At 41.1% G+C, this 18,807-nt stretch overlaps 1 protein-coding gene across 2 annotated transcripts in view; it reads left to right on the plus strand.

Moving 5' to 3' along the window:
* The first annotated feature begins 6,566 nt into the window (after positions 1 to 6,566).
* Positions 6,567 to 18,807, plus strand: part of Dsg4 (desmoglein 4) — a 37,048-nt gene continuing 24,807 nt past the window's right edge. Inside the window, exons 1-3 of one of the 2 annotated variants that reach the window (XM_087592581.1) lie at positions 6,567 to 6,886; positions 17,277 to 17,312; positions 17,834 to 17,965. In XM_087592581.1, the coding sequence (XP_087448707.1) occupies positions 6,839 to 6,886; positions 17,277 to 17,312; positions 17,834 to 17,965 (216 nt within the window). In that variant the 5' untranslated portion in view covers positions 6,567 to 6,838. 2 annotated transcript variants of the gene reach the window in all.

Consider the following 18,807-nt stretch of genomic DNA (forward strand, 5'->3'; position numbering starts at 1 on the left):
CTTGGACCTCTAAGCTGTCAGAGATATAAGCAGCAAATCCCTGTTGTGCATGAGCTAAATAGCCTTAGATGCGTTTTTAGCAATGTGAATGGGCTGAGATAAGAATATAGTGTTCTCTAAAAGTAATATAATCCCCCATAACATATGAAGCAACTATAAAGCTACCTGGTGATGGGAACCTGGTTCCACATCATTGATTAGCATGGGAGGGAAGATAGAAGGTCAAGCTCCTTAGAGATGCCATTTGTGCTTTTTTCTAAGTAAGTTGTGCATGTTTATAAATTAGCAGTAATGATATCATCAACGAGATAGAATAAAGGGGAAAGGAAGAAACCCTTTCATATAAAAATAAATGTTAATGGCTAATTCACCCTGCCTCCATTAAAAAGACATTAAATTACATTAGAAAAATGTCCTCACACTAGCGAGATGACTCAGATACTAATTAACCAAGGTTGGGGACCTACGTTCAATCCAGCAGGGATCATACAGTAAAGAGAGGAAAAACAGAACCAACTCCCACAAGTTATCTTATGTCTCACATGTACACTATAGTGCACACAAGAATGCTAACACACATAACACACATACACAAAATAAATAAATAATATTTTTTAATAAAAACTATGGTTCATATTTACGTAACATCCTTTTTCTCTGGGTCATCCATAGAATAAGATAATGACTCTGAATCCCTGGTTGCTTTAAAATGCTTTCACCATACATTATTTACTTTCTGTGTAGGCATACAGGGAGAGGCACACATATGCATGGTATATTTGAGGAGGTCAGAAGGCAACTTCAAGAATGTGTTCTCATCTTGTACCATGGAGATCCTGAAGATGTACTTCAGTTGCTCTGATAAATGCCATGACCAAGAGAAACTTGTGGAAGAGCAATTTTACTTAGGCTCACAGTCACAGAGGGAGACTTCCCTCTGGAGACAGGCATGTCAGTAGACAACGAGAGCAGGGATCTGAGCGATCACATCCTCAAGCCTGAGGGTGAAGCACACAGATCAATCTGGAAGAAGAAGACTATGAACTCTAGAAGGCCACCCCAGTAACATCATTCCTCCAGTAAAGCTGTACTACCTCCCCAGTGTCATCAGCTGAGGGTCAAATGTTCAAATGCCTGATCCTATGGGGGACATTCTCATTCAACACACCACAAGACGAAACTCAACTTGTCAGGCTTGGAGGTAAGCACGTTTACCCATGAAGCTGTGTCGATGACCCATGAGTCAACAGGTCTTAACTCCAGCCAGCAAACCCAGAATTATCTGGGAAGCATAGAACAAAGTAATTCTTTGTCTCACCCCAGATTCTAACTCAGTAGACCAGAGGCCTAGAAATCGACAAGTTCCCATATTAGCCAAGAAATACAATCCAAAAGTCATACCTACTTTTAGATTTTCTTATTCCTGGATTTCTTCCCCAAACTGAGTTGCCCAAATCCTCTTTATGAGCTGTCCAGCTACGGAGATAATGTATCATTGTGAACAATGTACCTAGTACAGCTTTGCCAAAGGAAGGGCACAGCCAGTGGCCTTGATCAAGCCAGAGTGACGTCTAAGTGATTATAACACATGTGCCTCTGTCAATATCAGGAATTCAGAGGCGTTTTCAGGATAAGTGTGTAGTGGCCGTGTAAGTGGTAGACTTTGATTAACACAGAACCAGAAGCCAAGCTCTTCTGTGCATGTGTTTGGAATACATCCTACATACAAAGAAAATCAACAGTGCACCTCAGTTAGGGTGCATTGTGATTTTAGGGTGCAAACTAGCATCATCCTCATGGTATTAACAACTCTCAGGAAACTAACATTTACCCTCCATAATTTCTAACACTTACCAAATAACTTAATAATAACCTGGCTAGTTCTTGGTTGCCATGCATAAATCAGCTTTAATGAGGGCACAGGATGTTTATCTTCAGTGCTAAAGGTGACCCATCAGATATGTCATCACAAAAGCAGCTATACTGGGTCAACACAAAGTAAAGGATGTTTACATTTGCCCATCTTCCAGACCCAGGCTAACAAAGATCACTTTTCAGGCATCAGTTCTAACACTACTGTATTGTATTTGACAAACTAGTCCATGACCATAAATATTTCTAAATTTCTTTTCCTCTAACATCATCTTTCAAAAGCTGTCTGTAGATGGCTAAGTACCACTTTCTGGGGATCTTATACTATCATAACATGAGGGAAAATATTCACGTAACATTCTTGTCATAGTCTCTTGACCTATGTATGTTATCAGTCCCTTTTCCCCCCCAAAGAGAACTTGTTCTGGGGAAAGTCACAATAGAACGTGTGTCTGTATAGTTACTTCACAAATCACAAGTGTGAGCAATTCTCACTGTGCTTCACATGGATGTGACAGACGAGTGTCCTGCTGTTGTAGACAGCATGAGGAAAATGCAAGAGCACTGATAAACTATCCAGAACACCCTCAAAATTCAAGGTGCATTTCTTTTCTGAGAAAATATTGCAAGCTTGATGTCAGCTATACATATAGTAAGTAGAGGACTCACTAAGATAACATTCTGCTCATAAGAACAACTACTGAACAACAGCTTGGTGAGTTCCGACGTATGGGATGGTCATTTTTAAGCAGTAGCATTCAGCCACCAACAATTTTCACCCTCACACATGCAGGCAATGTTGAAAACTGGCTGGCATTTGAAGTCTTTACTGGCTCTGGAGTGGGGGATGGAATGATCGCCTGTCTTTGGCAGGTCTGAGCTATCACTGAAACAAAGGTCACAGGGAAGGGAGAGAAGGGAGATTGGATTCTAAGACCTCTGCTTAACCTCAAGCACTAATATTTAATGCTCTGCTCTTACAGTGCCTGAAGTCCCCAGGAGAAAGAGATTAGCTGATTTTTGTCTGCCTGTGGTGAGAGCCAAGGCCACACTTCATCAAGACTGCCTGTCACTTGGATCTGACCTCAGGAAGTGTTCCTGGGGCTCTTAAGGGATCTGGTTAGTTTCCCAAATTATAAAATAAGCAAACCTGGACTCTGACTTTTATTTGATTTGTATTTTTCTAAATGACATGACCCCTGGGATGGCGTTAGCCTCATCAGAAGCCACACCAATGGGTTCTTCCATTCTTGTACTTTTCAGTTTCCAAAACTAAATTAATATTAATTAATAATGATAATAATTTCTTTTCTTCTTATAGTACTTAGTCTTTGGTATTTCTCCTTAGCAACAACAATAAAAAAAAGACTGATAGACTAGAATTGGGTTTTAGAAAACACTACACTCAAGAGTTACAAATGTAGAAACACAACCAAATGATCTTGTACCTGCTTCTGTTGCTTGTTTTTGTAATCATTTTATGGATTGCATTTGTAAAGACAGAAAACCTTACCTGTGTTTCAGAAAAAGAAAACATGTAAAATATGTCCATCTACCAGACAAGAAAACAACAATAATAAAAAATAATAAATAACAGTTTTCCCCTGTGAAACGCAACGTGGCACAAAGACACTGGTTAATTTAGTTCTTTCAGAACAATAGAATTGCCCTAATTCAATATTGCCTGAATAAAAAACAAAACTAAGACTACCACATTAGCTAGCTAAGCCATGGAAATTTACATAATGCACATTAGCAAGACACAGCAGCTTAGATCACCTTGGGGTGTCCTTGAAAAAAATCAAAAATACAAACCCCTCACTGCAACCCTTGGCTGCTGGCTTCTCTCTGTTCCCTTAGACTTGTTTGTTTGGTTTCTTTTGGGTATTTTTTGTTTTCCGGGGAGGTTGCATTTGTTTGTTTGATGCTCTGGCTGAATCATGGTTTGCATCCATGAGCTCACCTCAAAATTCTTCTTGGCACCTCACTTTCCGTAGTGACATCGACTGGTGTGAGAACCACTGTGATTTCTCATGGCAATCAAGTCATACACAGCCTGGCAAGATGGTTCAGCAGGCAAAGGTGCTGGTCACCAAGCCTGATGACATGGGTTTGAAAACCAGAATCCTAGGACTGACATGGTAGAATGGCAGACCCGATTCCCTCAGGTTGTCCTCTGCATTCCACATGTGTGGCATGGCACATGCATACAATTAATTAATATAAGAAATAATTGAAGGATTTAAGTCTCCTGTATTTAATTTTATTTGCTATCCCCAGAACACAATAACTGAATGCTGAAATTTCTAAATATGCTCCAACAACCTCTGATATTCCCTTTATGAAAAGACCAAAAAACGTTTTATATTCAGGAGCTGTGGTAAACTAGCTAGTAAATGTGTGTGTGTGTGTGTGTGTGTGTGTGTGTGTGTGTGTATGTGTGTGCCTGCCATATTATATTAAGTGTAGAAGTCCATTAGTTTGAGACACTTTACATTCTCCAGTGCTTCTAGGATTCAAATTTGAGGCAGCCTTACATCATAAATTTCTGAGATACAAACCATCTGCACGTGTGTTGGCAAAATGTTTGTAAGGTTAGAAACATACACTGAATTGATAGCCAAGGGACATTCCACATGCAACACACACAAATTCTCACTGTCTTTCTTATTCCATAGTAAGTTGGCGAATGAATAACTTTTAAAGGACCGCAGTGGAGTTAGAGCCAATGAAAAGCTTGACATTGTGGGTAGAAAAGAATTGTTTCCACTGTTGCTTGCACAGGGTCTCCAGTTAGCCACATCATGTGGACTTCCCACACCCTGGGAATCAAGAGACATTTCCTGTGTCCCAATCATCCACAGTTCATTGTCATCGATGTGTAACAAGCCGTACGTGTTCTTAGTGAAAATTGGGCACAGCTCTGGTCTAGATATAAAAGAAAAACAGCTTGTATAATAGATACGGGGGTCATATTTTCCAAGATTCTATACACACACTCATATACCACACAAATACACACACACACACACACACACACACACACACACACACACATAACACACACAAAATCATGAAAATAAAAGTTAATTTCCACATAAAACAATGATAAAAGAATTTCTTTAAATGGTTACTTGGGCACATATTATTTCTCTGTGTTTACATTTAAGGCCCTATATAGCATGCTCAACCATGGGTTAGTAAACTGCCGGAAAGTGCTGTTTGCTTGCTGTTCTAGACAGTCTACCCCAAACACCAGGCCAACTCAAATGCCTGCTCTGCCATTAAACACACTAAAATAAACTGGAGCTGATCTCAAGCTGACTTCTGTCCTTCCAACTGTTCATTGAGACAGTGCAGTTGGTGCTTAGATTGGAAATCCATTTGTAGGGGCTTAGTTTCCATAGCGCCTCCCTTCAAGTAACTTGGGACTATCTGAAGAAGCATTTTAAAACTGATACTGGACATGTTTCATTTGTTCACTTTACGTAACTTTAAATTAGACAGATACTCTAAAAATTAAAGCTTCACTCCGATAGGTATCTTCAAATACTGTCTCTTTGTAACAATTTATTTTTTCCCACTACGTGAACAAAACTCCCTTCTGTCTTTCTTAAGAGTGTTCTAAACATATAATTAATTTCTCTTCATTTCAGCATACCACACTAGCCTTCTAATTGCCTATGTTCTGCCCTCTGCTTCCGAAAATGTTAAGCCAAGTTTCTCAAGAGACCAAGCACCTTTAGAAATACTCCATTAGTGTAGTCAGCCTAGTCTCTACATTACAGTGACAAGGGACAGAAAGTGCAATTTCTCTTTGAAATTTTCTAGTCGGGGTGGATTAGCAATTAGAGAACATTTAATTACATTTCTTTCTATGTGTGGGTCTGACTGCCAAACTGCACTTCCCCCATTAGAAACTCTACACTCCACTCAAGGTGTGCTTTCACAAAGACAAAAAAAATTAGAAGACAAAAATGACTATCAAAATTATCTAGATACTATTTTGGTTCTTGTTTTCTCAAAGTAATCTAATTTCTATGTTCAGCTTCTTAATAGATATGTGTGGAGATTTAAAACACACCCTTCATTTGCGTGATTTACTCAATTACTTGGCTTGAAATTGTCATCAATTTCTCATACAAATTCCATGAGCAGTAAAAATAACTAAGTTCCATTGTATCCTAGAGGTTTGGTTTTGGAAAGGAACACACCAGTCCTGGTTAAATCAGATGCTCTTCAACTTAAATGCCTATTCCAGGAAATCTTTAAAGTTGAGATGGCCTTTCAACCACAGGACTTCTTAAGCAGAAAGCAGAAATCACAAAAATGAAGAGACTTCTAGCACTCATTTTTCCTGTCAGTGTTGGGTCTGGTGCCTTTTTAAGATGTCCTGTGCTAAAGGTTCCATCACTTGAAGCTGGTTGGGTAGTGGACATGTGTGTGTGTGTGTGTATGTGTGTGTGTGTGTGTGTGTGTGTGTGTGTGTGTGTGTGTGTGTTGTTGGTCTATGTAATTTTGCTTTTACAATGTTGGCAGTCAGAAGGAGCCTTCTAATTTTATTCACCATGATGATAGGCCCTAGCGTTTTAATTATTTTTCATGTTGTGAGTAATTTATTATTCATTGGGTATCTTCCCTGTAAATCTTGCCCTCACTCTATAAGATTTTTCTTTGGTGTCCAACAAAGGGTTTCATTGCAATAAGAATCAAGGTGTGTCTAAGTTCTTACCCAGAGCCCAAACAATGCCAGCCTTCCAGACCAGCCCAGGAGTTTGGGGTGGAGAAACAGAGTCATTATAGAATATCTTCATCCCTGTGCCCAGGGAGCACCACAGTTATCATCCATGCCCTCCTGACAGAACATCTCCTAGCACATCCTGCTGCGAAGACTAATTTGGGATCTGGAAGACCAGGACTAGAACTGATTCTCACTGGGGTTCGAAGCCAAGAGAGACTCTACGCAATGGACTGGCTTCTCTTCAGAAATATTTGCCTTCTGATCCTATTTATGGTAAGTGGAAAATTGAGGTCTGGGAAGAAAAGGGTCTAGCTCTTGTTTTTTCTGTCCACCTTCAGGTTTCTATATGGACTTTCTTATTTTAATCTGCTTTCTGCAAAGATCTGGCAAAGAGCCCAGCCTCTGTAGGTCCCCAAGACCTCTCTGTGGCACGAGGGACTTGATGGGTTGAAGGAGAGTGAGAATGGGCAGAATTAAATTGATCCAGCATGACATCAAATCATATTACTAGGGAACTTCTAAACTCCACGATTGGGCATAAAAATAATTCCACTTCTTTTTATTTATACTTAAATTAGACAGGTTGTTATGAAAATTTCAGAGGGCTTGAAATCTGAAGGGGGCAGAAATTGATCAAGCCCAATTCTGATAAACAGCTACTACCCTCTGATAAATGGTTAATCCCCTATGAGTGTCGTACAAAGAAGAGGACTGTCAACTTTGTCAAAATTATGTTGCAACTTTTTATGAAATATTTAAGTCTCATTAAAAAAGCATCCCTAAAGGCCAGGAAGGGAACATTTAAATGATCTGTTTATTTAAAGTAAACACTTGTGCCTTGGCTATAGAATTATTTCTGTCCCACTCTGCAGTGGCCCCGCTGTGAACATAGCCAGCGTCTCATATTCTTGGAAGAAAGGTGACAACTACTTCTAATCCTACGTCTGTAGGGAAAGCCAAGCTCAGCATAGACAAGGAATCAAACCATTTCCAATTAGAAAATTTTGCTTGAAGAAACAATTAAAACGGTTTGGACTGGATCAAATTTAAGCCAACTGATGATCAAATGACAGAGCATAGAAGTCAAAGAGCATCTTACAAATAAGATAATGATAAGGGGAGGAAGGCATCCCTTTTTCAAAGAAAATCAAATACCCGGTTGTCTACCCGTCTCTGAGAAATGTCCACCTATGTGCGCTAACAGAAACTTGCAAACTGACACCTTTGCTAACTCAGGCAAGGGGCATTATCCTGGTTTATCAGAACATTGTTCTTAGCAGTTCTATCAGCCAGGCATGGTAGTCAGGCAGGGCTGGGAGGATGGGGGTGCAGCCCTGGCCAGTTGGCACAGTAAGATCATTCCAGAGCTTTGTAATGGACTGCAAGTGTGGCACAGGTACCAACACTGCCCAAGGGCACAGAGCCCAAGCTTGAAATGGAACATGGGAACAGTGGAAGAACATTCCATTCTCCATTTAGAAGACAGATTATTAAAACAATTCTTTAAAAGAGTTTAGAAAATGCCAGGTATCAGTGCACTGCCTTATTGCAATGGCCAGTTTGAAAAAATAAAAGAATTGTTTAATATAAGGGGGCTGAAAGAAAATTCCAGAAGCTACTGGGTACTTCATAGCTAGAGTCAACTGACAATATGCTCCTCTTACTATGCTTTTGTGGCTGTTTTCATGCTTTCCCTGGTACACCTTTAGGGTAGGCATGGAAAACTATACTTCTCAAGAGTTTAGACACAATGTATAGGCACTCGATCTGGCTATGGCTTTCTTCACAGGCATGCTTAACAATAAAATTGTGTAATTGAAGAGTTCATTTCTTTGATCTGGAATGAGAATCATAATTCAGGTTCTCAGGATCTCCCTTGGGTAGTGCTAATCTATTTTCCCATGGTAATGTTAATGGTCACTGATGCTGAATTCTTCTTCAATTCTCACTGAAACTGAAGTTTTTTTTGTGCTGGGTTTAGATGGTAACTGTGAAAGATGTATGCTCTTAAACATTTGCAAAGCTTCCGTTGTAATGTCTGCAAATGGGGAGTGAAGATGTGCAGCATACCTCAAGACAAAAAGATTGAGGAGAATGTACATGATAGTGTGTGAAAATGCATGTTCTTCCTACTTTAGTCTGCCGCCATTGAACTCCATCCCTTTTCCCATTAACTAAATCAAAGCCTGTCTATGACATCATGTCAACTTACTCTCATGAGGGCGTGGCAACTTCTCAGGGTTACTGATTTTGTGTCGGCTAGTTCTCAACCACAAGAAGTACTTAGGACAAGGTTTTGAGAGACAGCCAATCAAAAGTACTCAAACCTGGAGGTTTCAGTGGGGCGTTTCATTCCATCACAAGGTGCCTTGCTATCTCTCTCCTGTGGATACTCATCATGTTCTTCTGCCATAAACTGGGTGAGGAACAATTGACATTCACCGATACTCGGCTGTCCCAAGTTTGAGTCATGGTTCCCTTCAAAGAGGCTGTGTAGCTTTGGGAGAGCAATCTGTTCTTCCAGGGCTTTACTGTGCCCCGTGGAGACTGTGCACTTAGACATGATGTCACTAAGATGCTTCCACCAATAGAAACTCTGGACTCCTCTAATTACTACCACTAACAGCTTATCCAATAGAAGTTCATGCCTGGCTATGGAATTTGGTTTTCACAAATTTGCCTGGAGAATCGAAAGAGGTGGGCAATGCTGTAGGGTGAATAAATTTTATTAGGCAGGAATCACCAGAGACTGGACAGTTATTAGGCAAATGAGACCTATTTTTATGGAGTTAATAAGATTATAAAAAGCAGTCACTGATCAGATAAGAATTTTGACTGACACATGTTGACCAAGCATTCTACAAGTGACATGTAAACATTCCCACAAACACCCTGGCTCTTGGAAAGTAAAGTATGTAGATGATGAAGCAGATGATATTATCTTACCCTAAGTTGAAAATAGGCATTAAAATTTAAAAGCACAATAGAACTAACCTATCCTCATTAACTTAGTCCTCACAGTAAACAACATTATTTTGGTCCAATTCGTCTTTAAAAAATTGGCAAACAAACTTTCAGAAACCCAATGATGGGGTGAAAAAATGCATTGTTCCCTTTGTTCGAAAGCCTAGAAAACTTTAAATGATTGGTTTCCAAATGACTGTCACAGAGGCTATGGAGTCCTCAACAACGGGAGACTCATGAAACTAAATCTGACTTCCTGTTTTGGTAGTGGTGGTGGTGTTGATGGTATAAAAGGCTAAAGACTTGCATATAGTATGTATATTTTATAAGACAACTGGACAATTTTATATTTTCATCTTCAAAGTGTTGTGGTGTTTTGTGGCGGGAATTTTACATAAGAATAATTGTTATATCCTATCAGATAACTAGTATTACAACTATACTAAAACCACTAACTTTAGCACATCTTTTTTTCAATAAGCTTTACCTAGAGATAGAGTTGCAGAATAAAAATTCTGTCTAATCCTCTGGATACTGTGGCCAGCTGGCCAACCCATCTGAATCAGTGAGTTCCAGGCCCCTTGAAAGACTCAGAAAACAACAAACGCAGGGCTGGTGGGGGTGGGGATGGGGGGGCACATGTGAGAAACAAAACCTAGAGTTGACCTCTGACCTCTGGCCTCCAAACACATGATTATACTATGTGCTCACACACATGAACACCAACACAGATAAACAGAGAAGAATACACACACGCACACACGCGCGCACACACAGAGTCCAGCTCAAAAAATATTACATGGCTTTTTATACTAAAATACTTTTTATTTTGCTTCTTTGGTTGTTTGTGTTTGTGGTGGTAGTGGTAATTTTTTGTTCGTTGTTGTTGTTGTTGCTGTTGTTGTTGTTGCTGCTGCTGCTCTTGTTTGACTGGTTAGCTGGTTTGGTTTTGGTTTTTCAAAGTAGGTTTCTTGGCTATCCTGGAACTAGTTTTGTAGATCAAGATGGCCTCCAACTCACAGAGCTCCACCTGCCTCTACCTCCTGAGTGCAGGGATTAAAGTCTTGTACCACAATTGCCTGCTGTTTATTTTTACAAGACACTTCTCTTCCTTTAAGAACATCCTGCATCCTAAATACCTAGTTTTACTGTTTCTTCCTAAAGCCTAAGATCCAGGGAAAAGCTCTTTGAGATGCAATTGGACCGTTGACTGGGCTGTGGCCATGTTCCTCTCTGCTCTCAATGCTGCTGCAGCTGGAATTCCCCTGTGACGCACTGCAGCTCTGATGATAGGCTGGGAGACAGGAGTGACCAGCATAAAGCCCTGGAACATTATTTGCATGAGAAATGTTTGCCCTTCCTTTCTACATAGAAAATTACATGGCTTACAAACGAAAAGGCCAGTACTTGTTATGCCTTCAATTACAAACAAAAGTAGTATAATTAGGCTTGAACTTGGCATCTCTACCATAAGCCTAGGAAGATGGCAACTGCTTTACTCAATAATTTTATGAGCATTATTTGAGGAAGAACTGCTCATTAATACGTTGGTCCTGGACGACTTCAAAATTGACTTCAAAAGGACAAGTCATAGAGAGAGTGGAAAAATCCTTATTCAGTAGCTATTACTTTAAATATAAATATAAGAGACAGAATATAAGGGACTAATGCATTTTAATATTGCAATGAGTCCAGAATATACTGCTGATGTAAGATCACCAGGTAGTCTAGGGAAAATATTGAAAGAAAGCATAGGACCAAGAGAAATTTCTGATATTTGCTAAAACAAAATAGAAGTGAAATATTGTATATTTCACTCTTCCTTTGAAATTTAACATCAGAACTTGGCATGCATGCAAAGAACATTGCCTGTCATTTATTTTGTCAATGAAACTCATTTAGTGAATGACTAGCTTCAGTTTCTAACATGGATCCTAGTTCATGCTATTGGCACAATTCCCATACACCCACAGCTTTTATACAGGGACTGGATTTCCCAATGAGCTTGAAAGCCTTAAACTGTGATGAGAAAGAGCCCGGTCTCTAGGATGTGGTCTGCCATGGTCACCTTACATTGGTCACCTTGCCATTCTGTCACCTTACAGCAACAAACATCTTACTGCTAACAATATTATTTCAAGATAATCTGAAAAGTAAATGCATTGCAATGAGAGAGAGAGAGAGAGAGAGAGAGAGAGAGAGAGAGAGAGAGAGAGAGAGAGAGAAGAGTGAATTAAGCTAGTACTTATCATTCAGACTGTCTGAGGCTGAATCCAATTCTTCAAGACCAAAATTCTTTTGGTTGAACTAAAATTTATTCCTATCTCACTTGGGGGACAATTCCAACCCTGACCTGCATCTCTTATGGTATCTGACACATTCCAGTATCTGTTTTTGTTCTTTGTTGCCCCCTTTAGCCTTACTTTTCACTGTGTTCTCACAAAATAGCACATATATGTGGGAGACAGCGTCTCATTACCTAAAACATCTCCTTCCATAAATACAGTTAACTCTAAAATAAGGGCACCCAGAGAAGAAGGGTAGATGGAAAGCGGTCTTAGCCTGTGGCCCTCAGAAACAAGCCCAGTTCGGAAGCCACATCTCTCCAAGTTATTTTACTCCTTCGGCAGCAGGTGCCTCTAGTTTCCGTCTCCAGTATTCTATCGTCCTGACAACTGGTTCAGCCAGTTCCCTTGTACATGGGAGTCTCTAGGCAGGCTTTCCAGCCAAGCCACATCACAGGAGGATGGCTGGCCCACGTGTGCTCTGAAAAGGTAACTTTCCCAGGCGAGGGATTTCTCCAGGCGTCCAGAAGCCTGTGGCTGTAGCTCACAGCTTGACAACCATGCAGCTAGTAGTTGGTACAGCTTGATGAGCATTGTCCTCTAGAGTTTTCTCTAAGGCACCCATCCCCAGATGCTTTCCTGCATGGCGAGGTAACAGGGCTCAGTCCCACAGTCCCACAGGCTGAGCTCTTTCAGGGAGTCCAGATACGACATCTGCCCGGAGATCTGGCATTGCAGGTGCTCTGGCTTTGTAAAGGTCAGTAGGAGAGGAGGGATGTGAAGGTTACACACAAGGATCACTGGGGCTGCCCTGGAGGTTGGTCAGTCATCAGCTGAGCTGACCTCTGGGAAGAGGCACTTAGCTCTTTTAAATAAGCCCCACATCTGGCTAATGTGGTAAATTTCAGTTCTTTTGATTAAGCAGTACTTTTGCGTATAGAGGAACACCACGCCCACACTCCCCAATGCAGAAGGCCTTTCCCTAGACCTTCCTCTTCACAGATGTGCCGAGCATTTGCTACCCCTGTGCTTTCCACATCTCGACTCTGTCTAGATGGAGAGCTACTTAGATTTGAAACAAGAAGAGCTAGGGGACTATTTAAGGTCACCTACGAGCACAGAAAGAATGTGTTCATCTGTCTCTAACTCCCAGGAATTTGTCTCTGACTACAGCGCTTTGTACCAGGTCAGATTATAGGTTAGGGTGTGATTCCTCCACTATGGGACAGCAGTTCTTTTTTTTTTTTTTTTTTTTTTTATCTTGAGTATTTCTTATATACATTTCAAGTGTTATTCCCTTTCCCAGTTTCCAGGCAAACATCCCCCTAATCCCTCCCCCTCCCCTTCTTTATGGGTGTTCCCCTCCCCATCCTCCCCCCATTGCTGCCCTCCCCCCAACAATCTAGTTCACTGGGGGTTCAGTCTTAGCAGGACCCAGGGCTTCCCCTTCCACTGGTGCTCTTACTAGGATATTCATTGCTACCTATGAGGTCAGAGTCCAGGGTCAGTCCATGTCTTTAGGTAGTGGCTTAGTCCCTAGAAGCTCTGGTTGCTTGGCATTGTTGTACATATGGGGTCTCGAGCCCCTTCAAGCTCTTCCAGTTCTTTCTCTGATTCCTTCAACGGGGGACCTATTCTCAGTTCAGTGGTTTGCTGCTGGCATTCGCCTCTGTATTTGCTGTATTCTGGCTGTGTCTCTCAGGAGCGATCTACATCCAGCTCCTGTCGGCCTGCACTTCTTTGCTTCATCCATCTTGTCTAATTGGATGGCTGTATATGTATAGCTATACTGATCTAAGAGACTTGTCAGTGGCTTGGTGAAATCATAGGAACAGTCATTTTGATGAAGGGCACAGTCGTGTCAAATGGTCTAAGGGCAAAAATGCTTTTAAAGAAAATGTTTTCTAGATCCTCAGCTTTCATGCACATGTAGATACACACATACGTTAGGAGAACATGTATGCACATACACCTTTTCCACAAGTCGACGTACTCCTCTTTTTAAAAACTTCACACCACTCACCCTTAGGAAACAGAAGGATGCAGAGCAGGGCAGTGTGAAGTTGTCTGAGAAAACAGACCGGGAGATAGTGAGGTGGCACTGACTCAAAAGACTCAGAAGCTCGTGGAGAACCCTTTACAAGTAAAGTGGTTTTGAACAATCCAACAAAACTGGGCAGCCTGTAAGACTCGTCAGCTGAGAAGTCGCTTTAAGATGATTTCAAGGATGGATTGTTTTGCAGATTTAGGTTGTATAATTCAGAATAAGTTTAAAGAATTATCTGGGTCTGGTGGCCTGAGCCTATACTCCCAGCTACCCAGGAAACCGAGGCAGGAGAGGCAGAAGCAGAAGACCACCTAAGCCGCTTAGTGGGATGCTGTGTCAAAATAAAGAGTACAACAGATCCAGAGACAGGGCTGGATACTGGCCTAGTGTCGGTCTTCAGCAATGAGAAGGGAATCTAATGACCTTGCCAAGAGAAAGTTCTAGTGATGCTGCCTACGCAGTAATGTTAACGAGTACCCTTGGGACTGCACACACAGGCAAAGGATAAAGCCAAATAAAGCAGGATGCAATGCTTGTTTAATTCTAATAATAGGCTTATCCAAAATGAGTTCTGGAAAACTCCATCCATCCGTAGCAAGATACTTCTGATCAACTTTTAGTCTCTACACTTAGATCTCCATATTTGAATATCGTCTATCAATCACACTGTTTTCTATTATTATTATAATGCAGCCAGTTGGTTCATCAGGAGAAACAGGATATTGGAGTTTGGGGAAAAACAGAAACTAAACAAATTCCAACTCAAAAGCACTTAGTTATCTATTGTGTCTCTAGTGGAGGACAATGAGTATAAGTAACAGTGGCATTTAAACTCTAGTTGCCCACCCTTAAAATGATACAAATTTTATTTTAGGCCTTCAGCATTTATACGATGTGAGAATTTACCTTTTGCAACCCTGACCTTATGATGACCAATCTTAGCTCTCAGTCACTACAGGAAGAGCTCAGGGAGCACATCCTTCCCTTCAAACATAGCTAAGATTCATAAATAAAAACCACAAAGGACAGCCGTAAGGTGACGAAAGCAGTCAGACATACACTGATTGAGAGCACAAGACACAAAAATGTTACCAAAATTCAGACAAAATTAAAACAATTTGATAAAATTGATACTAAATGACTGGAAGCATCTTTGGGTGTTGTATAAAAAATCATAATCAGCAGAACCGGGCCACACTCACTTGCTGTCCCACCACGAGATAGACGCAGTGTCAGTCCCGCAGGTTGGAGGCAGGCAGGAGCCAGGAGAGATAGTTCTCGCTCGCTGCAAAGCAGAAATTACCTGGCAAATCTCTCCTGGGTTTACAAGCAGGACCCAGCTAAGACTCATTCTCGCTGCTTTCAAGTTAAAGTAGACTATCGGTTGATTATGGGTCTGAAGCTCCCAGCTCTGCTGGACTTCACCAAAGGTGAGTGGGGATGCAAGGCAATGATGCTACCACCATTCTGTCAGGCCTGAGATGGTGTCAGGAATGGAGGAGGGCAACTTCTAAGAATGACGCAAAGTGGGAATGAGAGAAGACAGAGCAGAGAGCGTGATGCTGAGGAAAAGATAAGAGTTTTTCCAATGGATTGGGGAGGTCCACATGTGTCTGTGTTCATGAAGCAGGCATACTTGTTTACATGTATGTATTTGTATATCGAGGTTACATGTGTGTGTTCACATGTGTCTGTTTATGTTTGAGGGTGTGTGTGTGTGTGTGTGTGTGTGTGTGTGTGTGTAAAATTAGAGGATAACTCCAGGTGTTGTTCCTTTGATTCCTGCAACTTTTTAAGAGTCAAGATCTCTCGTTGGTCTGGAACTCATTAGATAGCTATGCTAGTTGCCCAACAAGGTTTCCACATGTCACTACTACCCGTGACACCACCCATGGAATTACAAGACTAGCCCACCGTACCTGGCTTGTAATGTAGGTTTTGACATGGAATTGAGCATGGGTTCTCATACTTGAGAAGAAAGAGATTTAGCCACAGAGCCATCTCCCCAAAATTTTCTAGGTAATGATCTCACATGCTCATTGACATAATATTACCGAGGTGGGCCCTCCAGCTGGGAATTTAGTTTGTAGTCCTCACTGTGGGGTGTATGTGGTTCTTACCTACTCTAATTTCCCACTGACCAAAATGAACAAATGGCTACTAATGCAATCTCTAAAGCAGCCACCAAAGAAGATGTCTACAGTGTTCCCTGGCATGGAACCTTACAGCAATAATCACTAAGTACAAACAGCAAATTGTAAAATCATACGTAGTTTCTTCCGATCAAAACAGCTGCAAATGTAGACTTAAGTGTTTGCAAAAAAAAAAAAAATCAAAGAAATTTTGCTCTCTGAATAGTAAGATTCTGTTTGATTTTTCTTATATCTTCCAGAATGATCTGTTTTTCTAATAAAACTTTAGCCTTGAATCAAGACCATGGTTATAAAATAGTACATTCTGTGCAACCATTAAGTACTGATCTTCCTCCACAGGCTTAGACACTATTGATGTCTAATGAGATTCCACATGCAGAAGACAATGACAGAAGAGTAGACCCGATACCCACTGGCAGATTTCTAATTTGCTGTTGCCATTCCGGATTCATTTGCCATTGCAAGACCCATTTTGCTCTATTTCCCCCTGCACTCGCTCTCATCTGTCAGAATCTGCTCTGTGTCCATGTCAGGTGACGTGCTCCCAGTTCTTAAGGTCGTCTTCTAGCTGGAGTTTGTGGTAGCATCTTACCATCACCCCAAGTCTTCATAGCACCCTCAGATTGCCAAGTTCTTCTGTACAAGAAACAAAGGAACTGCTTGTTCTGTTCTTCCTGTCCCAACATGTCTATATACTTCAGCAGCTATGGAATAGTTTTATATCTGTTTCTCGTGTGTGTGTGTGTGTGTGTGTGTGTGTGTGCATACGTGTATGGAGATCAGAGGTTAAAATTCCTATTTTTATCAAGTTAGAATTAGAGTCTCTCACTGAACCTGGAGCTTTCTTTTTGTCTAGATTGGTTTGCCAACAGTCCCAGGAATCTAGATCTGCCACCCTAGGGCTAGTGTTACAGATATATACCATAGTGCCTAGATTTTACAGGAAGTGTGGGCAGGGCCTCACTCTTCCACAGAAAGCATTTTATCCACTGAGCCATATCCTCAGCCCAAGAGTTATCTTTTCATACTCTTGAAAAGTTCAAAAGGCTATTAACAACAAAAAAACAGATCTGTATTTCGTATCTATAATTCTAATTATATTTTACATTATTAATTGTTTATATACTTAAAATGATATAGGAAAATCATAATTTTGTAATTCTGATGCCTTCAAATTGTGCGAATGTATGCTAATGCTTTGTCTTCTATTACAGGTGGTCCTAGGAGTGAACAGTGAATTTATCGTTGAGGTAATGTGTGACACCTATCTTCTCTACTTAAGATGAAAAGATAATTAGATGGCAAAGCACATCACAGATTACAAATTGAAATATTGGAAGCTGTAGTTATCCTGACAAAAGTAAAAGGCAGAACCTGAGCCAAACTGAAATAGCAACAGGAAGGGCTGTGGGTCCTGATTCCTATGCCTCCAGAGCTTGTCTTAGCAACTTCTACTCTTCAAACATGCTAGTAGCCTACTTACAAGCTTCCCAACCTACAGCAAAACAAATGAAAGATACCAGTGATACTCTGTAAATTAAAGAAACACGCAAATTTTACAAATGCATAAATGGGCTCTTCTAGAGACACGAGACCATTCCAACACAGTTGGGGGCAGGGAGGTTTTGTCTGTCCAGAATTATAAATTAGAAAATCAATTATTTTGTTCCTCAATTTATCATTACCTCTGGGCACATCTTAGAATGCTAAGCAATTGTCGAAGTACACGGTCCCCTAACACTATGAGAAACATGAATCGTTTTTGCTTTAGGTAAAAGAATTAGACATAGAAAACGGCACCACAACCTGGCAGACTGTCAGGAGGCAGAAGCGAGAGTGGATCAAGTTTGCAGCGGCCTGTCGGGAGGGCGAGGACAACTCCAAGAGGAATCCGATTGCCAGAGTGAGTGACGGAAGAAGCCAGAGCTCGCAGCAGACGCATTTGCAGTTAAAAAGCTCTGGAATATTTGCCGTCATTGGCCTGGGCTGTTCAGATGTTATTTTTTCAGTGTGTGTGCATGTGGCATGTGTGTGTAGGTAGATGCACTTGTGTGTGCACAAGCATCTGTGTGAAAGTGTCTGTGAAGGCCATTCGATGGGTCCCTCAGAGCTGTTTTCTCACCTTGTTCTCACTGATCGGGAGCTCACCCATTAGGCTAGGCTGGGTGACCGGTGAGCCCCAGGGATGTACCTGTCTCCACTTTGCCATGCCCCTGGATCACAAGCACACGCCACCGTGCCCAAACTTCTTTAATGTGGGTTCTGGGGATCAAACACTGGCCTTCATGCTTACAAGGCAAGCACTTGACTGACCAAGACACAGTCCCAGCCCTGGGACACTATTAAATATCGCAAGCTGGAGGTTGATACAACAGAAGATTTGTGGTAAGTTATTCTGAAAGATAGACTTGGATGTCCAGCATGAGTGGATGGAGCTGTGTCCTGTGCTCTGCTCTTTATGACCTGCACATATCACAAGTCTATGACAGTGGGAGACCAACTCCAAAACAATTGTTTAAAGTAAAGATGATGTGGCAAGTGCAAACCAAATCTCTAAGCCCTGAAACTGGGTGTTTTTATAAAGAAAATTTCAATTACATTTGTGTGTGAGGGTGGGATGTGAAAGAGAATGTATAATAAAAAAGAGAGAACATGTGTGTGTGTGTGAGAGAGAGAGAGAGAGAGAGAGAGAGAGAGAGAGTATGACAAAGAACAACTTGTGGGAGTCTCTCCTTCCATCAGGTG

The sequence above is a fragment of the Rattus norvegicus genome, chromosome 18, assembly GCF_021556685.1.
Source record: "Rattus norvegicus strain SHRSP/BbbUtx chromosome 18, alternate assembly SHRSP_T2T, whole genome shotgun sequence".
In the NCBI taxonomy this organism is placed as follows: Eukaryota; Metazoa; Chordata; class Mammalia; order Rodentia; family Muridae; genus Rattus; species Rattus norvegicus.